At 46.6% G+C, this 27,643-nt stretch overlaps 2 protein-coding genes and 1 pseudogene across 4 annotated transcripts in view; 2 read left to right on the top strand and 1 right to left on the bottom strand.

Annotated features, from left to right (window-relative positions):
• Positions 1–3,168, top strand: part of NPC1 (NPC intracellular cholesterol transporter 1) — a 55,967-nt gene extending 52,799 nt beyond the window's left edge. For both annotated transcript variants that reach the window (XM_027068641.2, XM_027068642.2), the window contains exon 25: positions 140–3,168. In XM_027068641.2, the coding sequence (XP_026924442.1) occupies positions 140–222 (83 nt within the window). In that variant the 3' untranslated portion in view covers positions 223–3,168. The remainder of the gene's footprint in view (positions 1–139) is intronic.
• Positions 660–19,490, bottom strand: RMC1 (regulator of MON1-CCZ1). Of its 2 annotated transcripts, none has more exons than XM_027068644.2 (20): positions 19,200–19,490; positions 18,386–18,462; positions 16,201–16,285; positions 14,742–14,798; positions 13,305–13,391; positions 11,251–11,391; positions 10,818–10,921; positions 9,444–9,533; positions 9,250–9,355; positions 8,154–8,265; positions 6,715–6,759; positions 6,411–6,464; positions 4,899–5,027; positions 4,247–4,353; positions 2,724–2,843; positions 2,340–2,417; positions 1,980–2,084; positions 1,815–1,883; positions 1,504–1,729; positions 660–824 (listed from the first exon to the last, which is right to left on the bottom strand). In XM_027068644.2, the coding sequence occupies exons 1-20, from the start codon at positions 19,299–19,301 to the stop codon at positions 745–747; spliced, it is 1,974 nt and encodes a 657-aa protein (XP_026924445.1). In that variant the 5' UTR covers positions 19,302–19,490; the 3' UTR covers positions 660–744. The 2 variants fall into 2 exon arrangements, with proteins under 2 accessions (XP_026924445.1, XP_053062252.1); XM_053206277.1 differs by lacking the exon at positions 19,200–19,490 and adding an exon at positions 18,884–19,084.
• A 6,776-nt stretch (positions 19,491–26,266) lies between these two features.
• On the top strand, positions 26,267–27,126 carry LOC128312449 (60S ribosomal protein L29-like; annotated as a pseudogene).
• Positions 27,127–27,643: the final 517 nt, after the last annotated feature.

The raw sequence follows: 27,643 nt of genomic DNA, 5'->3' as shown, positions 1-27,643 counted from the left end.
ATTGAGATAGGGAACATGAGGAGTTGGGGTTTTTGAATCTCAGAGGGATAGAAAGTTTGTACTTATAACAGAACTACCCTGTCGCCTTCCTTTTCTACTGAAGAAATAATCCAGAAGTTTTTTCTTTAATCCCCCACAGGCCCATCAATAAATAAAGCCAAAAGCTTGGCCACTCAAGAGCAATACAAAGGTACAGAGCGAGAACAACTCCTAAATTTCTAGCCCTCTTGCGAGGTCGGGGGACTCTGAACTGTGTCTGTGGGTCGCTCAGCCTACCGCTCACCGGACAGTGGCTGCACCGTCGAGGCCGAGTTGGACACTGGACGGTACCAGACATCAGGCTACTTAACAGCAGCAGCTTCGGCCATAGTGCTTTTAAACTCAGGAATGCAAATGTGACGCGTGAATCGGAAGCATTACGGAATCGGAAGGCAGCCCTGGGACGCTGTGGGGCCTTCCAGTTCTCCGCGAACCAGACCTAACTCTTTGGCAGGCGGAAGGTGACACTAGCATGGCTGAGTGGGATCTGCTCCCTGACACTTTTTAAAGGCCAATCAATGCAATGTTTTTCCTTTTGTTTGGGAGTAAGCCATCACACAGATTCTATACCGTATTTTTAGTAACATTTGAGGATGGTGTAGATACACTTTACTATAACATTTTGTAGTTTAAAGAGCTTTATTAATGCAATAAATTAACTTTGTACACATTTTTATATATATATAAAAAAACTAGCAAGTGATTTCAGAATGTCGTAGGCCTCATGAGAGCTTGGTCTCCAAAAACCTGCTTGAAAAAAGCAACATGTTCTTCGCAGTGTTCTCCTATAAAAGAAATGCAGATTTAATCAGATGTGGCACAAAAGGGAAAAAAGAATGAAGACTTCACAGCTCATAGATACATATGCTGGGTTTTAACTTATTTTTCTTTCATAAAATACTTTGTTTTCCTAAGCTTTTGAGTTGTCCTTTCGTGCATGGCTGCTGGGCACCTTCACAACCCCAGCAAATCCCCACCTGCTTGGGGAGAAGTAGAGGCCAACCTGTCACAGGTAACACCATCTTGCACCATTCGCTAAGCTACAAAAAGTCGTCAGGCCTGAAACAAAAGGGACATGTTCCTTCCCATTCTAAAGGAGGGGATGCCTCCGGTTTCGTAAGTCTGCAGAGAAGAGTGAGTAATAAGCCTGAGGCCGTTTAAACCCTTCGTCGCCCTTTCCTGTTTCGTTCCTGATTCTTCAGAAAGGAGCATTCCCAGACCCACGCTCAGGCCTGAACTGTGCCCAGAACGCGTCCACTGCAGGTTCCAAAGCCTAATTCAGATTCCACTGGCATTCTGACTTTCCTCTTACCACCGTCATGGGATTTTGTTTGTAAAAAAGCTCACGCAGTTCTCCTTAGGGGAACTTTCCCAAAAGGCTTCTCACCTCCTAGCCTACCAGCATTCTCTTGCTACCCTGAGTCTGTGTTCGCCCCAGGCCTTTTTACCACTGCCGTGTCCTACCTGGTGTGAAGTTAGGGTTCCCTCGCAAACGCTGGTTTCGCTGTTCAAAAAACCGAAATATAGTATAGAAAAGCATGTTGTCTTCAGTCTGCTTCGCGGCATCTAAAAATTTTCGTGCGGAAATGTTGTCATGGCCGCCGATGCCCCGGATGAATCTTAAGGCAGCTAACACTTGGTGTTTGGAAAGAAGCACTTCTACTATTTCATCGTTTGCTGTCGAGAGGCGCTGGAAGGGGAGACAAGTCCAGGTAAGCAGCGGCAACAGGAAGAGACGTGAATGCAGTTTAAAACGGGGACGTAGCAAGAGTTACCTTCAACATATCCAGAGACAGCTGATGAGCGGGCGGGTAAAAACTTTCTAGGGACAAGAGCAGACAAGCCTGAAAGACATGTTTTCACACCAGCTTCAGCATAAGATGTCAGACGGTTAAATCTGAAGCTTTTAATCCCAGAAGTCAAAGCCTGGGGCCACATACCAGAGGCTTGGAGTCACTGAGGACGTGGTACTGTAGGAACTGGTGCAGCATGTAAAAGAGGTTGTGCTGGACGAGCGTCTTGATGACAAGTTCGTGTAAGAAGTGCTGAGGACAAAAACAGGAGAAGACTTTCCCAGTCACCCAACTACAACATGCATGAGGCCAGGTATGTCTAGGATGGAGCTATTCTAAGTGACGGGTTAAGGTTTCTGTCACCTGTGCGTTGACAGGATGCTCGATTAAACACTAATCATCCCGCCTGAGCCCGACACGGTGATGTCGGGAGAGTCACTCAGATTTCGGAGTCTGGTACGCAGACCCCGCTCCTCTAAGTTGGGACCACAAATGGTTGGAAAGTACCTGTACTGTGATCTGAAACTGGTTAAGAGAGCGAATATACTCCATCAGTACGGCTATCACAAATTTATGAGGCATCTCCTACAGAAGAAAAGAAGAGTAGTCTCAAAACCAGACGCTCGCAAGGAGGCCGCCTGCAGCTCCTTGTCTACCCGCCCGCTCTGTTTCCGTGCGCCTCTGGCCCAGTGCTGTTCATGGGTTCTGCACAGATCCCTCCAGAACCTCCCCCCGTCGACGGTCACGTTTTGGCCTAGTATAATAGTGCCAAACTATTAGCACTGGGTCTTCACCCAAGAGAACTCTGGTTCTTTAAATCACATTAGGAGTTCTACTGCTTTCCCCAGTTCCCTGCAGATAAGATCTCTGGCTGGAGGCTCCGTCACCCACCTTCTTCTCCGTGAAGACCGACAGCACGTGGGTGTACATGTCAGACTGATCGACCACAGCCTGGGTCCGCACCGGCCTTTTGAGAAGCGGGCTGCACCGGCTCGGCCCCGCTTCTACTGCCTAGACAACACATTGCAAACGGGACTCTCGTCAGCTTCTAGGGACTCCCAGAAAACTGAATACCTAAGATACGAGCGGAGGATGGCACTTATTACGTGGACAAAACCATTTTTCCTGTGCGGGCTGGGGCTGGGTTTAGAAGTCAGAGTTGGTCATCTTGAAAATATGCCAACGTTCACACGTGGAGCTAAAAAAGCAGAAGTCCGCTTCTGCTTGAGACACATTTTTCTCCCCTCTTAAAATCCCTCATTTTCTTAATCACGGACTTTCTCGTATTTGTTATCTAATAAAAATGGAATGGTGTACTGGTCACACAGTAAGGGAATACCGCTTGTAAGGCTGGATGTGTGCGTTTCCGAGTGGTAAACAAGGCCACCCAAACATTGCTGACTTCTGCGAGAAGACGGATGACTTCCCTGAACTCTCTAGAGCAGCTCGCTCCAGGGCTGACGGTGCAGCTGTGGTGGGGGCTGGGGAAGCTCCAGCATTGCTGGGGGGGGGGGGGGGGGGGAACCACCCTCTGATCGGCATGCATTTAAAAAGACTCAGAGCCAGAGCAGCGAGGCACAGAAACCCATCTGGGGTCAGACCTACGGATTCCCACAGCCCAGTACACTAGCAGCAAGGCCAAGGAGGCTCTGCAAGAACCCAGCCCCCCTCGCATGTCTCACAGGACAGGGACAGGTGCACTCCGAGGTCACTTGGCCTTCAGTAGCCTGCATCCGTTCTCTTACCCCCGAGGAGCTAAAGGGGAGTGCAGTTCTGGGTTCCTCGTTACTGCCTAAAACCACTTCTGTTTTAAGCTTCAGGACTAATCAGGTCCTTGAAGTGAAATACGTCCTTCCGCTCATCCTAACAGTATAGCAGAACCTGGCTACAGGCCACGTCAATGGTTTCTAGCCGTTCACGACAAACAAGTGAACCCGCTCTGTGGAAGCACGGTGCTAATATGTCATCACTATCCTGACAGGACGCTGACCGAATGCCAGTAAAAGTGTTAATTTTATAGCTGTTACAGCCTAAAAGGAAAGAAAGAAGATGCGGCAAAAGGATTATACGCCTAATTTGTTCAGTCCAGGCTCTGACCGGGCAGAAGTATGTATAAAGTAAGGCAAAGCCAAAACTGCTTTTCTTATCCACAAAACAGGTAAGACCAAGGATCTACCTGTAAGATTCAACACAGGTTAAAAACAAGCGAAGGCATTAAGTGACACGCAGCCTCAAGCTAAGGGGAGGCACAAACTCTGAATCTGTGACCCCCAACACAGCCACCTTGCCACCTGGCACACACACCCCAGTGGTGTTATCCCACCAGAACCTCGCATTATAGTTGGTTAGGAAATACACTGGGCGGTGGGGGTGGAGAAGAGCCCTTTGTCCCACCCAGCACACACACAGCTTACTGTTGTGTAACTCTGCTCGGCGTCCAGGTACTTCTTGTACTCGTGATTGAGTTTGTCAAAAACCGTGGCGATCACAGGTAAGGTTGCTCTGTCTGACTCGCTCAACACTGGGAAGAATGTTCACACAGGTCAAGTGACTTTACATCCACTTCAGAATTCAGACAGTTGCTAGCACAGAAGTAACTAACCTCAAAGGGTTACCAGGCAAACATACCTTCAAGGGGCATTCAGAGAAAGGGTATCATTTGGAGATTGGAAATCACTCACCAGCCCTTCCTGGTTACTAGGAAAAGGGGCTACAGAAGCTTTCAGTAGAAAGTGCTCAAAGTAGACACATACGCAGCGAGTGACTTGGATTCTGGGAACTGTTTTAAGGCTGGAGATGCTAGCTCATTACCGCCAAGTGCGCCACAGTTAGCTTTGCTTTTGCTGGAACCATCCAATTTAGCTTTTCTACCCAAGTCACTGTAAGTCATTTTTCTGTTTCCTGGTCTTTCCTTCCAGGGGGTTAAATAATTCATTCTTCAAGTGAAGAATGAGGCTCCACATTATGGACAAAGGAGACAAATGTGGCCCAGCTCCCAATAAAGGGTGTGGGCAGCCCAAGCCGAGTACTGGAATCAGTCCGATGGGGAAGGACTCGTCCACTTACTCTGCGAACAGACAGACAGGATGACCATCTTGCACTCCTTTCTCTGGAGGAGAAAGTCCATCAGTCTTCCTTTATCTGGCAAGAGGTTTACGATAGGCTGAAGTTTTACTTGGAGGTTCCAGAGGTAACCTGGATTGAGGAGGCAGCAAATTTCATACTGGACGCAAACGAGAACAGAAGCCCAAAAGATGGTTCCCCTAAAACATTCATTGGGGGGGCGGGGGAGGGGGCCGTCCTGCAAAGCACTGTTGCAACCCTCTTCTTACTAACCCAAGCGCAGTCCAGGGAATGCAGGACACACCTGACAACAGAAGGACGCCCAGCCAAACAACCACCGCCCGCTTGACGGTTCCCTCCAACAAGGTCACCCTCTCCAATCAGAGGGGCATCAACGGTGTAGCTCCCGAAATAAGGGCGGGTGACAAGTCTTCGATCAACTCAGAGCATTTCTGTCCCCACACCCAGCCCCCTTTTAACCTTGAAGGTAGAAAAGGATGTCAACGTGCGGTATTTACTTTGGTCCTATACTTTGGTTTCTCCCGCACTGGCTCTTCAAGTCAAAAGGTAACTCCCGAGGCTCCCAAGGGAAGTTCATAATTCATGCATTCACCAATCCATGAATTGCCTGTACACCCACACTGCCAGGTAGACAGGTAGTGCCTTCCTCAATTGGGGTTCCACGAGAGAATTCAACACTGCATTAAAGATGACGAGTGGTGCCCTTCTCAATTCTCCTGCAGCTGGTCCAGAGCCAGCACCGTTCCAGATGGAGAAGGGAGAGAGGAATTCTACATGCAGTGGAAACCTCGAAAATTCTCGCGAATCCCAGTGGGTAAGACAGGAGAATACACAAGATGACTGAAGACAAATGTGGAAAGTACTCCCAACAGGAAGATACAGGTGCTAGGGGGTTACCAGGAAGAGAGAGCTAGCATCTTGAAGGAGCTTGCCCAGCACAGTGGGAAGCAGAAGCGCACTTCTATGCAAACGGAACAGAAAAGGGCAAAGACACACGTGGGTAGGACGGGGGGTGATAAGGACAGGGCAGGGAGGGCCTTGTACACCGTGCTGCGGAGTCTGGCTTTTCAGAACGGACAGACCTAAATGGGCTAGAAGCAGGGGAATAGCCATTCTTAGTTGTTTATTATAAAACTAATATAAGCGGGGCGCCTGGGGGCTCAGTTAAGTGTCCGACTCTTGATTTCAGCTCAGGTCATGATCTCAGTCTGTGAGATCGAGCCCCACATTGGGCTCTGCACTGACAGCATGGAGCCTTCTTGGGAATCTCTACCTCTCTCTCTCTCAGAATAAACATTTAAAAAATAATAGTATATGCTCAGGATAAAACAGAACAGTAAAGAACAGAGTATAAAGTGAAAAATTTTCCCATTCCTAAGACTGAAGGAAGAGGTCATTTGTCAGATTCACCTTGAACCTGTTACTGGCTACAAGTGTCATCCAAAACCAACAAGTAACTATTTTCTAACGTGACGACTGTCCCCTCTGACCCACCTTGGCTTGCGCTGATGATGATGTCAGGCTGAAAGACAATCCAGGATGAAGAATCTGCATGTTATAGGAAATGGTAAACCAGGATAAAAACCAAAGACAAACCCAGTTCTGTTTAGCACTCGCCCGCCCCCTATTTGCAGAGGCTACTCAGGCCCAGGTGGTGAGGAAAGCACCCCCAGGCGGGCTCCCAAGATGTTATTCAGGTTATTCACAGCTGCCAGGCAGGACTGTTCTCACACACCAAGACAAAGAGGGGTACTATCTTCCCTTCTGTGCACAACAGTAAGGCTTTTGTAAAGGATACAGAGTTTGCACGGGATGGGAGACTGGCTGGTCACAGGAGCAGGACCTGCAAGTGGAAAAAACACAAGTGTGCAACGACAATGCCACCAGGAAATACTGCCCACACCAGTGCTCAGAGGGTGAAATGCAGTACTTTTAAAGCCTTCAGTAAATGGTGATTCGACTACAGTTGAATAAGGAAGGAGTGAACTGTCTTGTACCACTGATACCACATATAAGGAGGAAGGGGGAAGTTGAGAACAATCCGTGAAAATGGCCTCCCAAGAAGGGGAAAGTACGACAGACTCAGAGTTGTTCATTCTTCTGTAATAACCAAAGAGGACTCGTCTTCATTTACACAATAAATCACCAAGTCCTGGATGGTTCAAAATCACATCCCCAGGCCAGTCACCGAAAAGATTTCAAATAACAGTGCTTTGTGCTTTGTCTAAATAATTAGCTCAATTCCCCATTGCACAGGGTAGGTCCAGGCACAGAGATCTCCTCTAGGAAACAGACCCCAAACACCTCACATGACAGGGACTCTTAATTCCCAGTTGCACTGCCCGTGCATCCATGGTAAACTTGAGAAATGCAGCCCTGCAAATTAAACATCATTCCCAGTTCTGCTCCGATTACCCAGGGACGATCCGAAGACAGGTTTTAATCAGCTGGTTGGAAAACGTGGTCATTTTGGACAGCCCACGCAAAAGAGGGAAGGGTCCAGACAAGCTAAAGCAAAGAACACCTGAATCTAGAACCTGAGAAGTTCTTGCACACGGGCCTCAACTCTGGCTGCCAATCACATGGACTTGACCGCTCTCAGGTGACAGCGGGTGCCCTTGTAAAGCCCCCGGGGTGATTCTGATGTGTAGTCTGCTTGAAAATGAACAGCTGAACAGACCAACAGCAGAAGGGGGAATGAGAGTGGCTACCAAGCGCGTCCCCACGGCACACCCTGCAGCAGCACGGGGCAGGCAAGATACAGAGCTGCTACAAGCCTGCATGGGGCTTACAACCTAGGGGGTTAAACATGACGAAAAGCCTTTAGCTGTGAAAAATGTTTTACCAACCCACGCTCTGGAGGCCAGAGATTCAATGGACTTTTGAATTCTTATTAATCTTTGTCCAGGCTATGATTTTGATCACACCTGGCATTTGTTTTGTTATAACTGGCCAATTCGAACCTGACTGCCTTTCACTGGTCCCAAACATCCAGAACGGAGCTGAAGGTTAACGTCTAGATTTGGCTTTCCACCAGTTCACCAGCAGTTACCTTCAGACCACGTAAGCAGGAGACACAAGACAATCATTTGACACAACCTACTCTTCTAATGCTCACATTATTAGCCCTGGAAAAGGAAGATGCTGGAAGGAACACAAAGCCCCCCCAAAAGCACAGGGGCCTGGGAACCCCTGTGTGTACCCCTCGTTCCATCCACTATGCGGAGGTCCCCTTACCTGCCACGGGGATCTGATAGGGCTGAATCGAGCGTGCCGGAAGCACCGGATGATGGAAGGTGACGGTGCCATCAAACTCTCCCCTTAACTTGATGTCAAATATCACCGATGTCTGAAGTGGAAAAAAGTAAGACTCTGATGCCGAAACAAGCCATGACTTGGCCTGTCCCTTCTGTTCTCTCAGATCCCTCCATTCCCGTCAGCTTACAGAGTCGGCATGCCCTGCGCTGCACCCCCCCAGGCTGGTTCTACGCGGGGAGGAGTCTGCTGTGATATCACGACTCTGTTACACTGTCCCCCACACTCACGCACACCCCTGGTGTTTATGACAGGCTGCCCTTGAAGAGCTCCAAGTGATTTCAGCAGATCTTTTTCACTTCGACTAGAAATACCTTCATTAGTCAAGATAAGGGTATCGCCACCCTGCGGGAGGCACGGGACACAAGGAGCTTGTCTGTGACCAGACACCCAGCTAACCATGTAGAAAAAAAAAGCAGGACCCGTTCTAGTCTTTCTCTTGGGCCACAAAGCCTCAAAATCATCACCTAGCATTATCTGTACTCACAAAGGAAATACAAAGCTTGTGTGCTCATGCAAGACTGTGCTTCTGCAGTAAATTCCCAGCTTGGCTGAGCCAACCAAATAATTGTTCCAGAGTCAAATACCCTCATGTGCTACTTTCTGGAATAGTTTTTAATCAACTGTAATCAATAGACAGGGAATCACTGTTTTTTCTCAACCATCTAGAATACCAAACTCATTTGCATCTGGAAGACCAAAGCTTTAGCATGGAAAGTACTTTCTATTCTCTGTTCTGCATGTTTTGTCAATTTTCATAACTTTTTTTTTTTTTAATGTTAATTTATTTTTGAAAGAGCACACACAGGGCAGGGGCAGAGAGACAGAGAGAGGCAGAAGATCCGAAGCAGACTGCGTGCTGACAGCAGTGAGCCCGATGCAGGGGCTCGAACTCACGAATATGAGATCATGACCTGAGCTGAAGTCGGCCACTCAACAGACTGAGCCCCCCGGGCGCCCTAATTTTCCTAACTCTTAAACCACACTGACAGACCAGACACCCACACATAACTCCTACCTCTGTATCCTGATGATGAACGACCACCAGGTTATCCACCACGTTTAGGGCAAACTTCCCCGTCCGATTTAACTTTAATATGTGCATCTTTTTACAGGCACCTTCTCTGTAGGATAACAGAAAGGTCAAAACATAGATCGACAAGCTTTAGTTCGTATTTTAAAATTGGAGAAGGAGGACAGCATTAAATATACCGTGGTAGATGATATAGGACTACCTCCGCTCCTGTACTATTGGAGGTCCGAGAATGATGCCTCAAGAAGAGAACGTAAAGCTGTCCGTATCTGGAGAACAAAGAGACAGACTTCACACAGGACATCTGAAATTCCTCTATTCTAAATGCTGAATTATGAGGCCATAAGAGTTAAGTAAATTATGACATATTCCCTAACAGAATATTTCACAGCCAACAAAAATATTTACAAAGTGCAGCTAAAAAAAAAACAAAAACAAAAAAAAACCCAAGGCCATTATATAAAAGTGAAAACGGGGATGCAAAACTAAATACAGGTCCATCACAGTACTTTAAAAGGAAGACAAACTTCTGCACAATGTCCAAAACTACTAGAAAGAAACACATGTTGTTAATAGCTATCCTTGAGTAATAAACTGAGTCCACTTTCTTTTTCTGGAACTTTCTGTATCTTCCAAGTTCTACATAATGAGTATATTCCTTGATAACAGGAAAATATAATCACTCTTCATTTATAAGCCTCATGGAAGAAATGCTCCTGTGACCAGTTCCTGCATGCACATTGCTATTCCAGTGGCTGACACTGTCCTCGGTCTGCCACAGGGATGAGACCAGAGGGAAGGGAGTGGGTCTCTGCCGCCACTGGGTGAGGACTGCTCTCACTGTATCTGTTCTCTAACCTGGGATGCCACAGTAGATGGCCTTTAAAAGAAAAAAAAAAAAAAGGCATTCTAACTCCCAAAGAACGTTAAAGTTCAAAACCACTGTTTTAGGCCATAGAAGAATCCAAGAAGTAATTTAGGAGCAAAATTTGGACATTTTTGAACTGGGTTATGGGTACATAAGGTATTCTTTGCATCAGTTTCTATTATGGTGTGTTTAAAACTTCCATAATGAAGCTTAGAAATTGAGATACTCTGCATTTACAAGCGAGGATACCTTCCTACATAAGTAATTTAGTTCCATGTTTGTTAGATAAACTATGTTCTTTAAAGCCAGCAGGATATGTTTTAGCTAAAAATAAATAAATAAATAAAAGTCCTAGATAACCTTCAACTACTCACAGAATAAAAAAAAAATTATAGAACTAAGATACCTAAACAACAAATCGGTCCAATGTTCTCATTTTATCAGACCAGAATGGTGGGAAAAAACTTCCCTAAGATCACAAAGCTAGAATAATCAGAAAAGAATGCCAAGCTGACGACCAGTTTTCTCCATTCATAAAATCTAGACACTGAACGGGAAAGCGGGAGTCTTTATCATGTGCTCTGAGGGCACCTATCGGAAGTGCTGTGCTTTTATGATGCACTTCTGCTACTTCTATTACCAAAAGCAAATGTCAGGAAGGAATTCTCTCAAAAGACAGACATACATGGTCGCCATCGCGATGTCTCTCTCAGAAAGGCTCAGTTTAGTTGACTTGGGCGCAGCTGGTAATTCAATCTCAAACTTGGGCAGCTTTGACATAGTGCCAGTCTGTTGGGGTGATACAAGTTTTAGGAAAAGCTGGTTAAACCTCTTTGATGCTTTAGCATTCCCTACATAAAACCACGGAGGACAGGCACACACTCTGTCTCTCCATCCTTTCCAAAGTCCCACTAAGTCCTTTACTCCCTGGAGTCTGTCCCCACAGAACGAGTCATTCCTGGCCGTGACAGGATGGTACAGTGTGCCCTCTAGTGGTCAGAAGTGGTGAGGTTATTGGAGAAACTTGCCCCTTTGAAGTCCGGGATACCTTAGTATATTAGAGGAACAGGATGGGAGGGGGGAAAGGGAATTTTTCCTAAAGACAGGCTCACTCTTACCCGAAAATAAAAGGGCTGCAGCACATTTCCAAGGACTGTGGTAGACAGCAGAATCACAGCACCCTCAGGGCAGTACATGTACCAATTCACGTTGATATTCTGGCTCTTCAGGAGTTTGAGATTTCGTTTCTCCGGTAACACCTGAAGCAAAGTTCGAGAAACAGAATCTTTATTTTAAAATCAGCAAAATGGAAGACGACTGATGGTAAATTAACAAGAAAAATCTGGAAAAAAACACTAAGTAAAGTTGCACAGGTTTTTGTTTGCTGCAGCTACTGCTCCCCACGCTCAGTGCTTTACCCATCTTGGCTCATTTATTCACACCACGACCCTGAGAGGCGGGCAGCATGGATACCTGACCAAGGAGAAAATACAGCTCAGACACCGCTATGCAGTCACAGCCCAGGCAGGCCAGTTCCCTGCAAGAGCCTGCACACTCTCCAGGCATCATCCACCCAAGAGTCCAGACTACATACTCCCTCCTCCAACCCGTGGAAGCAAATGCGCACCCCGCCCCCCCCACCTCAACGATCCCATGCACTGAATCACCCACACCCAGCCTGTAGCACCTGCCTTCCACCTGGCTCTGTCTTGACTCCAGGTAGCACGGAGTCTGGGAGCAGCTCCCTTTTGCTAACAATCGTGTTCGTGAGACTCTGCATGCAAACCTAGTATTTTACAGTTGAGGCAGCTCTTAAATATACTCTAAATATTCAGATAAATTAAGGAACACTGTATAGAGCCCCGAGACATGAATGCTCCTAGAACACTGTGCTCCAGAACTGACGTGGAAGTCATGGTGGAGAGGCATGGGTTTCTTGATAATTTAGATATGAAACGGATATGCTAGAGTCCTCTTTCTAACTTATTTCTTGAAGATCTGAAGACCATCTAGATGACATGAATGTACACTTTTCCACTACAGAGAGCAGAAAAGTATATGATTGCCACAAGGAACCCTTCGGGAAAGCAGGTGATCCTATCCACGCTACCATATACACAAAACTCTCCTTCTATGTGTACGAGATTTGTGCAGTTTGTTTTCTTTCTGGTGGTCATTACAAAGGTTTTGAGGACGGCCCCATGGCAAAGCACTAACATCTCACATTTTGCTTAACGGGTGTATTTTCTCCATCTGTACATTCTAAATTATACTGCTTTCATTAGGTCAACAAAATTGAACCCCGAGAATATCCGAACACTTTCTAGATTAGCTAGCTCCACTGAAAGATTCAGAAGCATGCTCAACAGGTCGGGCAGCTGGAACATATTATAAGACAAGGCAGGTACCAAGTCAAGTCAACAGAGCAAAAGGGCAGCCTGTGCAACGGGAAGTATTTGCAAACCATCTCACCTGAGAAAGGGCTAATACCCAGACTATATGTCTATGGACTCATCATATGCAGTTCTGGCAAAAATGTGGAAAAAGATATCCCTATACCGGAAGTCACAGAGCAAACTTCTGGACAAAATTTAGCAATATCTGTTCAGCTTTTCGGATGTTCGTATCTGTGCCGTAATTCCCCTTCCAAGAACTGCCTCACCCAAGAACATAAAGAAATGTCTGCAAGCATGTTCACTGCAGAATTGTTTACAATCACAGAAAAATGAAAACAAGCCAGAGGTTCATCAACAGGGAATTAATTAAACCGCAGTGCACCCACACAACAGAACACTACTCAGAATAAAATATGGACAAATGTCCAAGCCCCACTGCTATGAAAAAAAAGCCAGCCACAACTTCATATACAACATTCCCATTTTTATAAAAAAATGAAGTTTGCATGTGTGTAGGAAAACAAAGAAAAACGTACTATTCATACTAGTTATTTCTAGGGATTATGGGGGGGGACTTTTACCTTCCAGATAGCCTGGTAATGTTTAAACGTTTTATAAAAAACATGCATTTCTTGTAATTAGAAATAAAGAACAAAAACCCAAACAAAACCTAAAGTTCTAGAATCTCAAAATGTCTATTCAGTAGTGAATTCAGAAGGCTGCCACACTGCCATCACAGACCGTTGTCCAGCAAACAGAAGTGATCAACATAATACCTGGTAAAATTCAATTCCTTGATCTGTTATGAAGACAATTTCAGTAGAACTGGTCCAACAGAATCCAAGTATGTTGGCATTCTTGGTCTGAAAAGGATTACAAAAAAATTTTTTAATTAATTAGTTTTTGTACAACTCTTCAAAAGCTTAAAATACTCCACTTCTCACACTCTTTAATAAAAGTTACCCCGATTTGATTACTTACTAAGAAATCAAACTTTCTTTTCAATACAACATTCCCAGATTTCCACCTGGGATGCCTCACTAAAGCACCTGACTCTTAATTCCTTCTCAAGAACAGAGGGAAAAGCCTGAATTTTGCAGAAAGGTAACTGACCAGCACACACAGATATCAACTTCTTCCTTAAGGAAAATCAAAGGGCAGGTGACTTTCTCTTAGCTGTATTCTAAAAACATGCATTATAAAAGTAGAAAAGCTTAGAAGGTTCTCAGTGAGTGCGGACCAAGATGGGGTTGGGGCCCTGAGCCCACCCCTTCGCCTCCCCTGCTGCACAGCAGTGCCCCAAACCTGAGGCCATACAGGGCTAGGACAGGGGCTCTGCGGCGCACAGATCCAGAGGTCTGTGAGGGGCTCGGTTCGTGGGCCGAAGGGCCTCTCCTTGTCACAGAGCCCACCTAAACTCCATTTGCTAAACTCCATTTAGCAAAACCATTGTGAAGCTGCTAAAAGCCATACCCAGCCACTAGCACCTTCTGCTACCTTCCAGGGTGTCACATTGCTGCTTTGAGCTGAGCCCCACCGCCTCGCCTCGTTTATGCTACCCAGCAAATCTAATTAAAACCGATTAGAATCTACACTTGGGGAAAGAAAGTGGAAGGACACAAGGACAACAAATCAAGGAAAGGAAACATCATCAGGAGAGGGGAAAACACTCCTCTTCCTAAAACCTCCTACAAGGCCGCTATGAAAGGAATCCAGGGTCCGACCCCCCCGAACAGCCAGCACAGCCGGGCGATTAACGTCCTGTCACCCATTTAATCCTCCCGATTTCATCTTATAAAAGAAGAAACAGGCTTTTAAAACTGGGACGACTGGGTGGCTCAGTGGGTTAAGCATCCCACTCTTGATTTCGGCTCAGGCCACGAGCTTAACGGTTCTCAAGATCCAGCCTCAAGTCAGGCTCTGTGCTGACAGTGTGGAACCTGCTTGAGATGCTCGCTCTCCCTCTCTGCCCCTCCATGCCCGAGTGCTCTCTCTCTCTCTCTCTCTCTCTCAAAATAAATAAACATAAAAAAACAAAACAAAACAAAACTTTTAAAACTGTCCAAGTCACAGAGCCACCGTGCAACAGGAGTCAGCATAAGGCACAGCCTGCCTCCCAGGGTGTGCTGGCAATTCCCAGGGCACGCTGCCCCTCCCCCACGTCACCCACACAGTGAGATGGCCAGCAGCCGGGAAAGGATCTGGGCTCATACCTTGCACTCTTGAGTGTATTCCAGCTGAGAACTATCCGGGATAAAATTAGAGAAATCCTGAAGAGTAAAAAAACCACAAGGAGAAATTGGGATCAAGCAGCATACTGCCAACAGACACTAGCATACCACCAGACAGACAAAAGACAAATTTAAAAAGTGATCGGAAAAAAAAACCGGATAGAAGGCAGGAAAACTAAAAAAACCAATTTGGACAATCTGTCCCCTTCCAATGCAATTTAAAAAAAAAGTTAATCCAATTATCCAGTTAGTTTAGAAACTGATACCGAAAACCAATGGATTCCAGAGAAATGTGTTGCTGCCTCTTATAAGAGGCTTTCCAACAATTTTAGCAATTAATACTGACAGGGGAAAGTCAGATTCTGCCTGTTTCCAAAAGGTTTTGCTCTACTTTACCAATGGTGACAGTGAATACTTAGGAAAGTGAAAATGCTTAGGAAAGTGAAAATGCCAAACGGGTGCTCCAACTTTGAATGTCTGTTCCTAGGGGATCAAGCATTCAAAGATGCAAGCAGTGAGTAAATGGAGTTACTCCATTAAAGCTAATTCACAAAGTTGCCAAAAATACAACTCACACGATCTATGCCGCTACCAATCAATCCAAGGTTGCCTGAGGTTCCAAATTACTTTAAAACATTTTTAAGTCAAAAATGACAAACTAAGGTCACAAATATTTATCCCTTGAAATGTCTCTATCATCTTCAAGAATTCCCAAGGCTCGGGGTGCCTGGGTGGCTCAGTTAAGCATCTGACTTTGGCTCAGGTGATGATCTCACAGTTTGTGGGTTCAAGCCCCAAATCGGGCTCTGTGCTGACAGCTCGGAGCCTGGAGCCTGCTTCGGATTCTGTGTCTCCCTCTCTCTCTGCCCCTCCCCTGCTCACGCCCTGTCTCTCAAAAATGAATAAACATTAAAAAATTTAAAAAAAAAGAATTCCCAAGGCTCAAATATAGTACAACAGAACTATAACTTTCAGGACATTAAAATAATAAATGCTTCCTTTAGCTGTTTTTTTGTAATTCATTCTCTTCTAAGTGTACTTCTAATGTCCTTTCCTTTACTCTGTACTTAAAGATATGTCCTGGGGCACCTGGCTGGCTCAGTCAGTAGAACATGTAACTCTTGATCTTGGGGTTGTGGGTTTGAGCCCCACGTTGGATGTAGAGATTACTTAAATAAAACTTAAAAAAAATAAACAGGGGCACCTGGGTGGCTCAGTCGGTTAAGCACTGACTTCGGCTCAGGTCATGATCTCCTGGTACATGAGTTCGAGCCCAAATCGGGCTCTGTGCTGACAGCTCGGAGCCTGGAGCCTGCTTCGGATTCTGTGTCTCCCCGCCCCTCTCTGCTCCTACACCGCTCGTGCTCTCTCTCTCTCTCTCTCAAAAATACAATAAACATTTAAAAATTTTTTTAAATAAATAAATAAAGGCATGTCTTACCACAGTTTTTGAGGTCCTCTGAACAGCCAATATCTTATTTTCTAAGGAAAACTTAATGCATTTCACTTCTCCTTTGTCTTCCATTCTTTAAGAAAAAAAGGGGGTGAGTTAAAAAGTTAAGAACTGAATTCTAGCATCTATCAATTTGTGAGAAAAGGCAAGTTAAATACTCAGAAAGCAGCAGATCTTAGTTGAAAATTATGTTTCTGACACTACCAGGACTTCTTTTCAAACAACAAAATCCAACTGGCAGCAAGTTGCCAGTGAAATTTACACTGTGGTTAACACGTGACTGAAGAATGGAGAACAGATGCACTTTCCCCTGAGAGTCACTTTGGACATAAATAAGCAATACCCACCCAGCAACCTTCTCCACCAACCACCACCTTCCCCCGCCCACCATGCTCTTACAGCCAAGCTTACGCTTTCCCATTTACTTCCCAACCCCCGGAGTCTTACAGGGCCTCAAACAGATGTTTACAAGAGGAAGTCAAGGGATGAATTACAGGGCCGCACAAGCAAACTTAAAGACTGTGGTGATGGTTAACATGTCAAAACTCATCAACTGCATACATTAAATATATGCAGTTAATTATACCACCAGACAACTGTTAAAAATACACAAAATTGCTAAAATGTTTGCCATCGAAACTTAAAATTTAAAGGGGATAAATTCAGTATCTTCCTCCTCAAACCCTACCAAGCCCCCAAATCTGGATCAGCGGCTCACTGTTACTTTCCACACCCAAATGATCACCAAGACTTACCCAAGACCTTCCCAAGCACCTCCCGAGTGCCTATGTGACAGTCTACTCGGCCTTGGGTCTGGTCTTGGGTATGCCCAGTTCAGACTACTGCAGTCGATGCTCAGTGGTACCCCTGACTTTGACATGCTCCCAGGTAATCCAAGGTCAATGCTGTGAACAGCGTGATCTTTCCGAACGCTGATAAGATCGTGCCATGCCCCCATCTTACAATTTCCAATAAGATAAAGCCCTAATTCCATAGCAGAATACATAAGGTTCAAGCTGACTCCTGCCAGGGGCCAAACCACCCCCACCCCTCCTTCCCTGCGAGGACACCTGATCTCAGTTACACAGACCTGGAATCCCCAAAACACCCTGCCTGCTAAGCTTTGCACTCTGGCGTTCTTCGCCATCTGAAAGGCCATCTTTCTTCCCCACTCAGAATCATTCCATTCAAGCTTTAAAGTTTAGCTCAAAGACTCCCTCCTCTCTGAGGCCTTCCCCATCCGAGGCAGTGGTCTTCCTCAGCCTACCCCAAGATAAATGTCTCCTCTCTCTTGTGTGCCCCAATTCTGAACACAGTGCTATTACGGCACTTTCTCACAATCGACAGAATGTGTCTACACACTTGTCTCCCACACTACATTTATGAGCTCTCCAAAAGGGCGCCAGGCTAATTCAAAACCTTCACATGCCTGGCGCCTAGCACAGGGCGGGGGGCTGCAATCAGTGTGCGCCAAACAAATGATGATTCATTTCCACTTCAAAAACTCGTTCTTATTAACACAGGCCACCTGCAAAAAATTTAAGTCCCCACTGAATCGAGGGCCCACACTACACTTTCCCTTCCTGTAATCACAGGAACGAAGACCAGATAACTTATCAACCAAATCAGGACACTTCAGAAAGTGAAAGGAAGTGCTATTTGCAATTATACTGGTTCAACCTGCATACACTGGGACATCCAGTCACCGTTGGTGGAAGCTGGGATTTTCTTAATATAATTATACAGGAAACACTAACCTAGGAACTTCCTCCACCTACCACATACTCTGGAAAGAGCTGGGCCACAGGCAAATGAAGGCCCTCCTCCGCCAAGACACCGGAAATGGACACATCAATAAACTGCCTTACTAATTTCAAGTAGGAGGAAGTAGGTACCCTATGTTGGAGCATATGATTCCCAAATCAAGAGACAACTACTCTACACATTTCACTCTGACATGAAGTACTGATGTGTGCCACGGAGACTGCTCGCAGGTGTCTGCTTGGCAGGTGTCTGCTTCCCTCTCCCTAGAGGAAGGGATGTGCATGCGCACAGACTTCAGAACTTTTAGGGAAGACAAAGGACAAACTTTTAAAACCACCTTCTGAAGACGAAACAGAAAAACATCATTTTATTTACACGTGAAAATTATTCTGTAAATGTCAAGAGTTACCTAAATGAGATGGGATTCCTATCATCTGGGCCTTTAACTACCACCCCAGTAGCTCCACCAGATCGAACTGCAAAAACCTAGGAGGCAAAAGAAGCAACGTTAATGGCCTGAACTTTGAAAGACTTGAGACACAGACACCAGCCTAACAAGTGATTATTTCTACCACACCCCACTCTTGGTTCAGCTCAACTAAGGTGGCACATATTCATCTACAGATACCTGGTGTTTACAAGAATTTTAAGGGGCAAGGGAGTAGCAGAGACCAAAAAGGTTAAACCATTGTGAGTGCCACCCACTGTGCAAAACCGGGCCTGGGTCGCCGAGGCTACAAATTTTAATCCGGTTCAGCAAAGGCGCCACTGATACACTTAAGCACACCCTATTACTCCTCACACTGCTTCCCCCACCCTCCGTTTCCAAAATTCCAAGTATAAAGCCAGTCTCAACGCCTAAATCCTTGAGTGCAAGAGTAACTAATGACAAACACAACAAAGGCACCGAGAAAGGGCTGGCGAGCTAACGGCCGACCACACCGGCCAAAGGGCGCTGCAGGGTCGGTGGCGCAGGTTCGGGGTCAACCAGCTGTCACTTTGGAGGAGAAAGGCCCCGCCGCGGTGGCGCCTGGTCCCTCGGCCCACCCAACAGCACGGGGCCGGTGCCAGTCCCGCGCCGGGACCGGAGGGGAGGCCCCAGGCCTGGTCCCCCAGCACCCGGCCTGGGCGCGCGCGCGCGCAGGACGCCGCTGGGGGCGCGGGGGATGGCGGGCAGGGTGCGCCCGGCCGCGCGGGGAAGGAGGGCGCGGGCCGGCCCGGACCTGCTTGTTGGCCTCATCGAAGAAGACGCAGTTGACCGGGTTCGCCTTCTCGAAGTGCACCGGCCGGTCGCACAGCTCCAGATAGTAGTCCTCCTGGCCCATAGCGGGCGCCGCGGCGGCGGGGGGTCCGGGGGCGGCCGCCAGCGTGGAGCCGGGCAAGCTGCGCCCGGCACCGGGGCGCGGCGAGTCAGGCCGGGAGGCGGCGGCGGCGGCGATCCGAGCGGGCGGGAGGCCGCTTCCTGGTGCCACGCCCCCACCCCGTCCGGCACGTGACCCGCCGCCCTCAGCGCTTAAACCGGCGACTGCTGACCGGCTGCGGTGGGGCCTAGCGACCGCGACCGCGCCCCGCTCGGCACAAGAGGCTCCTCCCCTTTCCTGGGGGGCGGAGTCCCAGCGCGGCTCGCGGGACGGGGACGTGACCCGGAAGCCGCGCAGAGGCGACGGCGGTAGTCCGCGCGGCTACTCCCGCAGGCGCCGCCGCTCCCGCCTGCGCCCACTGTGGCGTGTTCTGTTCCGGGAGGCTTGCGCACGGCCGGGTGCCCGCCTGGGACAGGGCTGCGCCTGGTTTAGGGAAGGCTTACTCTCTCTCGGAAGGGTTTATTGAGCCTGCCTCTGGGAACTTAATAAGCGAGAGGAGTGCTGTGGCCAGCGCCTGGATGCTGTGAGCATGTAACAGGAAAACCTAGTTTAGATTGCAGTCAGAAAGCCTTTTTTGCATGGCTTTGACATTTAAGGAGGGTTGGGGGAACGCCTCATTCAAGACACAGACAAGAGGGAGGAAAGGCGGGATCACGGAGGATCGCTAGGTGGCCATGTCAACAACCGATGGCTCTGGGCACCATTCTCTAAGATACAGAGACTTGGGAAGTTTGGCAGGGAAGTGGTGAGGATCAAGAGTTGGACATGTGAATCCGAGGAGAAATGACATCTATATAGATGGATATGTGGGTCTGAAGCTCACCAGGAGTGACAAGGCTGGAGATAGTAATTGGGGCTTATTGGAATACAGATGGTATTTGAAGTCACAGAATTGGGCGGGGTTGGTCACAAAGAGGCATAAAGAGAATAAAGCAACGGGAAACCCATCTGTAGAATCCAAGAAGAGGAATCAGTACAGGACAACAAGCAGAGCCTGCCAGAGAAATATGCAGAAAACTAGGGGCCCCGTTTGCCTCTGGGGCTGAGTGAAGAACTGTTTGAGGAGGTAGGGTGGGGTCCACTTTGACAAAAGCTGCTGAGAAGCCAGAGAGGGCGCTGAAAAGTGTCCCACTTTTACCCCAGGGAAGACACCGATACTTCCATGGGACGTATCGCTGCAGAGACTGGGAGGCAGCAGGTTGGAAGTGGGAATGGGAAGTGAGGATGAGGTGATAGCCGGCAAATCCACCTTAACGGATCTGGAGAAGCTTGTCTCTGAGAGGAGCAGAGGAATGGGGATGGAGGTGGCCCAGGGTGGGAGGATGTAGGCATGAGTTAGGTTTTTCCAACGAAAGCAGCAGCAAGGCTGTGCATACTTTGCCTAAGAACCTTGCAAGTCTCTTGTGGAGCCCAGGAATCTGCAGATGCCAGGTACCTCTGAGACAGAGTTGGAGGACCATATTTAAAAAGAACTGAGACATCTTTGCATGAGTGAGAATGGTTTAGCAGAGAGGTAAAGATGGAAGGTAGAGAAGACGAGGTACCCAAGTCAGGTGAGGTGCGGCAGAACCCAGAGTACACACAGAGGGGTTGGTCTTTTCCGTAATCATGGGGGAGAAGGAGGCTGGGAGATCCATGGGTAAGAAGATGAGGGCCTTCCTCTCCTTTCCTTAATGAACACACACACACACACACACACACACACACACACACAGAGGAAGGAAGGAAGGAAGGAAGGAAGGAAGGGGAAGAGAAGAGGGAAAACGTGCTTCAGTAAGGCTCCTGCCATTGGCCACATCTGTCCTTGTCTGTGTGATCCACTAACCAGGACTACAGGATCCTTCCACCTCTGTCCTGCCATCACCTATCAGCATTACCTGTGGATGACCCATCCCTCCAGCTGCTTCCCTGTGACCCTCGTATGTTCTACGTTTTCTGCCCAGTGTTGCCCTCTCCCCTTCCCTCCTCATCCAGCTGCAATTCCATTTTCCTCCATTCCAGTACTAATTTTGCCATTACCCTTAACGTCCTTGCTCCTCTGTCCTTGTCACGCTTGTCTGACAGATCCTCAGCCTGGATGAACTCCACCTGCTTGCTCTGCACCTGCCACTGCCGGAGGAGGAGCCACAAGACCTGGCAGCAGGCACCAGCAGGAATGCTTCTGGCCCTCAGCCCTGCCTGGCTCTCCCCCCTGCCCTCTCCTCCCTCCTTCCCTGCAAAGATATTGCCAAGCCTTCTCCACTCTCCTCAGCCTGCCTGCAGCCCTTTGCAGACCCCTTGCCTCTGTTTATGGAGAAAAGTGGATCCACCCCACCGTTGCTGCCCCCTCCACCCTTCCGATCCTCCATGAGGTTAGAAAAACACCGGTCCTGCCCAAGGACTTCTTTGGATCCCATTTCTCACTTTCTCAGAAAACTTAAGGTGTTGATTGTCACACCTCTTCTCACACCCTGGCTCCTAGAAATGGTCTTTCAATTTGCTGCTCTCTTCTTAAAACAAACGAGCTGAAAACAAACGAAAACTTTTCCTGAAACACTTCTGTCTCCAGATAAGACCCCCTCCCTCTGTGTCACAGCACACTTCTCCAGAGAGGTGTCATGTTCTGCCTCCGCTTCTCCACTCCAGCCCGGCTGCTGCCCCATCACTAAACAAGGCAGCGCCCATCAAGGTCCTCAGGAAGCTCCATGGCACTATGTTCACGAAAACGTTTCAGTCATTTTATGGATTTCCCAGTACTCAGTACCTTTTAATCACTCCCTCATTCTCATGAAACTTTGTTGATATTTATCTTGGTAGTTATTTGACTAAGTCTGTTCCTGTTGTACAGTGAGATCCACGAGAGCAGGGCCGTGTCTTTGTGCTGCTGTCTCTCAGCACTTACATCCAGTCACCTCCACTAGGGTGCCTCAGAGCATCTGGGAACCAGCATCTCAAAAACAACACTCCTGACCTCTGCCACCAGGGTCCTCTCCCAGGGTCCCATATCCCTGTAAATGGCACCTCCACCCATCCATTTGCACAAATCAAGAAGCTGGAGTCATCCTGGATGCTTCTCACCCTCTTTCCATCCCCATGCCCAAACGCTGGTAGGCCATCAAGTGAGAATAAGCAAAGTTTGGAGACTGGGGAGGCCCCCAAATTTCACTATGCCAACCTTCCCTACGAAGGGGCATACTTGGAGCATGAGCCCCACAGGAATGTTGGCCAAGAGCAGGGAGGCAATCGCACGGTGTGTTGGAGGGTCGCTCAGAAAACTTCTGTTACTTCCTTTCAACATTGGGCATCTTATTCCTCTTTCCAGAGAGATTCCATCAACTGTGGCAAAGTTTTGCTTCTGACAGAGCCAGGCTTAATTTTTGTGCGCCTCGCCTTGGGTCTGCAAGCAGCATTGAGATCTGCCTGGCTATGGGTTAGAGGTCCCCAAACACAGTGGTCTTGACAGTGGCCGTGGCCCAGGAAATGCTGAGAATCTAGGGAGCCACCACAGGCCACACAGAATCCAGAGGATCTGGAACCACCTTGGGCAAACCAAATCTTGGCCTCTCCGTGGTCCATTTCTTTCAGTCACAAACGTCCTTGTTTCTGTATAGTTGAGCATTAAAGACAGTTTGATTGTTGGCCCCACACCCATATAGAATTCCCTGTTCTTCCCAAATTTAAAAAATTATCTTTTCCTTGGTAAACATCAAGACTCTGAAAATAGGCCTTAAAAATGGATCAGTATTCATTTCTAGAATTTTCAGTTTGCAAATGTTACCAGGTCTCAAATGTGTAAGCACCTGATACCGGTTTGGGAATCACCATAAATGACAGACCAGAATTAGAATTAGGTGACAATTTTCTTTCCATTGTATCCCCATCCAGCCTGATAAATTACTTTGTTTACCAGCAGGTTCTTTCTGTGGACTTCCTTTGTTATTTATGCAGATGTTTCCTTCTTCAGTTCAATTATTTATGTTCATAGTTCTTATTTCTGCTCTTTAAACATTAAATCGACAAAAGAGTGCAAAGCCATATACCTCTTTTTGGTGTATTTTTATTGCTGCCACACTTTCTGTCAGCTCTAGATTTGATTTTCAGAGAAAAATAAAAGTTTATATACAAATCAAAATAATCCAAATGTTTTACATTTGAATTTTACTTTTATTAGGAATAAAAAGTTTTAGTTTTTTAATGATTCATTAAACAATCTCAAAACATTGTTCTTTTAACTGCATTTAGGGTTTTTTTGGAAGATAATTAGAGCAAAATTTTTCTAAATGCCTGTGTTTTACATTGAGCCCCGTGGAAAGAGGCCTCTTTGCTCATCCCTTCCCATGACTGTATTGGAGTAAAAGTTCACAAGGGTGTTTGAGCTCAAAGGTATTTCCCAAGATGGTCTAGTTCAACGACTCCACAAACCAGGTGGTTGTCAGAATCAAAAGTTTTTAAAAATAAACAAAAACATGTTATATTGTAATTATGAAAAGAATGTACACGTGGAGGTCAATATAATTTTAGTACAGAAAGATATGAAGTGCAAAAAATCTCTCTTCTCCCACCTCCCCCAAATCCTCAAGGCCTCAACCCAGAGGAAGCCACTGTTACCAACGTCTCTTTTAGCTCTGACGATAACACTATTACCTCTCGTATATTTACCTTGTTTTATGAGCTTCAGGTAGTACATGTTACTATGCTATGAAAAGATGAGGAATTTAGCACATTGATCTGTCTCTTCCCCAATACTTCTCAATTTTTGTTGCTTATATCATTTTTAATTCTTCTAGTATTTACTCACATAACTTCATATATCTAGGCCTCCATTTTCTTTTTTTTTTTTTAATTTTTTTTTAAATGTTTATTTATTTTTGAGACAGGGAGAGACAGAGCATGAACGGGGGAGGGGCAGAGAGAGAGGGAGACACAGAATCCAAAACAGGCTCCAGGCTCTGAGCTGTCAGCACAGAGCCCGACGCGGGGCTCGAACTCACAAACCACGAGATCATGACCTGAGCCGAAGTTGACCGCTTAACCGACTGAGCCACCCAGGCGACCCTAGGCCTCCATTTTCAATCCACCAGTGTTAGCAAGTTTCCAGTGACTCTATACTACATATGCAGAGATGAGGGCACCTGTACCAACCCCTCTTCTCTGCTTCCCACTCACTAGTCCAAACTTAAGTTTAGGGCATTTACATTCTATAAATATAAATTCAATGCCTTGTCTATGGATTATATCTAAATGTTGAAAAGTAATCGTTTTAAAATATTATCATTTTTTTTAATATCATGATATTCACCATAGAACCCTGTGGAATTATTGGGTCTATAAAAAAAGTAAATGTAATTTTGGTTCCCTAAACTTGACCTCTTAAAAAGAATATCCCAAATATCAAGGTCAAAATTCTCCACCATTTGCTCAAAAACTCATGGCACGTTTTTGTTTGCTTCAACAAAAGCTGACTTTGTCATATGGTTTTTTGTTTGTTTTTCTGGAGCTCTTAATTGCTTTGTGTTGTTGTTGACAGAAGAGACTGTGTGTTTATTTATCTTTCAGCTCTTCCAGGTTTTTGTGAATTATAGCTTGTGTAATGGACTCCAGGTTATTCTTTCACACAGGTCCCTACATAGGGTCTTAATGTTCTGAATATACAGTGTTTGTATCAGTTGGAATTGCATTTACCATTTGCCTGCAAGTAACAGAAAACCCAACTTATAGTAGCTTACCCAAATAGCACTGATTTTCTAAAGGAAAAAGAAATCTAGAAGTAAGCCATCCAGGCCCAGTACTAAGGTTCCAAGATGTTTTGGAGATCTACGTTCCTTCTTTCTCTCCACTTAGCTATTCATGCTCTCACTGTGTGGCTTTTGTCCTCATGCTCATCATGTGATGGCTGCAGGATGGATGCTTACCTCTAACACAGGGTCTGCAGTCCCCAGGCAGGAAGAAGGGGAAATGTGAAAAGCAAAGAGCCAGTGCTGGCTGAGTTCCATCATCTTTGAAGAGTTTTCCGGGAGGATCACACCCACTGACCTTTGCTTACATCCTATTGGTCATGGTTGTCTGATAGCCACTCTAGCTGCAAGGGAGTCTGGGAAATGTAGTTTGTAGCTGGGTACATTATAGCCCTGTAGAAAATAAGTTTTTAGTAAAGGAAATGTAAATACATCTTGGGTTAGCAACTAGCAATGAGTTTGTTGTGTTTTTTTTTTCATTGCATTTCAAGGTTAGTTGTGCTGTTTCTTAAAAATTTGGATTCTCAGGTCCGATTGTGGTAGCCTCTCCACCCCCCACCCCCCACCCCCACACCAGCTTGGGAATGTTACTATTCTTAGTAAACCCCCTCAAGGGATAATTTGCATCCAGATCTTCACCTGTTCACAGACAAACGCGGGAACCACTGTTTATTTAGTTGTGAAAGTCAAAGCTACATATGAACTCTTCCCCCCACCCTACCCCCGCCCCTTATGGATTAATCAACACATGTTTCTAAAGCTCCCATTTTACATCAGCTTTTTCTTAAATTCTGTGGAGAACATGGATGTATCAAGCATTTACTACCCCGGCTCCAAAAAGTGCATTATAATGCAGCATGCATGATACCTAAGAATCTAAGGAATGTAATATTGTACTAGAGCTAAGAATGGCTACAGGGGCTTATTGGCCCAGCCCTGCTTCGAAGACCAGTGTGGTCAAACATAGGAAGGGGCTAGTTGGAGAATGCAGAGGCTGACGGTGGTCAGGGTTCAGACAGGCAAAGAGGGAAGTTGACTTCGGAAAGAACACATGATAATAAGTACAATATAAACACGAGGGAAAGAAGCAAGCAGGCTACTATATGCAGTGTTTTAGAGTAATATGATACAATTTAAAGGTAATGAGAAAAGACTGGTATGTTATTGCCATTTCATAACTGTTTTTTTGTGATTTAAAAGCTTTGCACAAAACAGTATCTGATCTCTTCAAGCTAACGTTTGAGTTGAAACACTCCTAAATTAAAACTGCTAACGGGAGCCTTGGGCTTTGGTGCAGGCATGGACAAGTCCAAGAAACACACCAGGCACAACCAGTCACAAAAATGGCACAGAAATGGCATCAAGAAACGATGGTCACAAAGGTATGAATCTCTTGGGGACACCTGGGTGATTTAGTCAGTTAATCGGCTGACTCTTGATTTCAGCTCAGGTCATGATCTCGTGGTGTGGGAGTTGGAGCCCCACGTTGGGCTCTGCGTTCACAGCACAGAGCCTGTTTTGGATCCTCTGTCTCCCTCTCTCTGCCTCTCCCCACCCCTCTCAAAAATAAATAAATGTTAAAAAAACAATTGAAAAAACCCAAAGGTATGAAATCTCTTAAGGGGGTAGACCCCAAGTTCCTGAGGAATACACTTTGCCTGGAAGCACGACAAGAAGGGCCTGAAGAAGATGCAGGCCAACAACGCCGAGTTCATGAGTGCACGTGCCAAGGCTATCAAGGCCCTCGTCAAGCCCAAGATCCCAAACAGTGGCAGCTGCAAGCTCAATCAATCGACTTGCCTATATCGCTCACCCCAAGCTTGGGAAACGTGCTTGTGCCTGCACTGCCAAGGATCTCAGACTCTACCGGCCAAAGGCCAAGACCAAGGCCAAGGCCTAGGCTCAAACCAAGGCCCAGGCTGCAGCTGAAACTCCGGCTCCAGCCCCTGCTGCGGCTCAGGTTCCCCAAAGTGCCTGGGCCCCCACAGAGGCTCCGGTGTAGAGCCCTCTGTCTGCCAGGGTGAGGATGGCAGGACTGGTGTGATGCCTGGCCTTCTATCAGCCTCCTGTGCTACTTTTACAAATAAACCTGCGGCAGGATCTGTCAAAAAAAGAAAAAAAAAAAAGAAAAACAAACAAAAAACCACAACTGCTATGCATATCCAATAGTATTTTAAAAATAAAATACTGGGGGCAAGGCGTGCCCTAGAATTCACTTGGTTTTATAGCGTGTTTAGGTAAAATAATGTCTGTGTGTGTATTGCTTTTATTAATATGACATACTGTGTGATAGCTGGACCTAGCAGCTCCTCAGTTGTGTGTAATATTAAGTAAGAGCAAATTTAAAAAAGAAAACTCTACAGATCCTGGGTGGATGGGGAACCCTCCTTGACTATTTTTTGCGTGTGGGGGATAAAAGAGCTACCGCACGGCCAGGCAGCCAGGCTGTTTCTGAAACGTGTGTGCTACTTCTAGAATGTCACACAGCTGAGTCGTGTGTGCTCTGAGGAGGCAGAGGACAATGAGTGTGTACACTGGCCGTGCTGCTGTTCAGGGATGGCGACATAGCCGGCCACATGGTCCCCGGGTTTT

Source organism: Acinonyx jubatus, chromosome D3 (genome assembly GCF_027475565.1).
Source record: "Acinonyx jubatus isolate Ajub_Pintada_27869175 chromosome D3, VMU_Ajub_asm_v1.0, whole genome shotgun sequence".
In the NCBI taxonomy this organism is placed as follows: Eukaryota; Metazoa; Chordata; class Mammalia; order Carnivora; family Felidae; genus Acinonyx; species Acinonyx jubatus.
The sequence above is the reverse complement of the archived record's forward strand: the minus strand, read 5'-3'. Positions and strand labels throughout refer to the sequence as shown.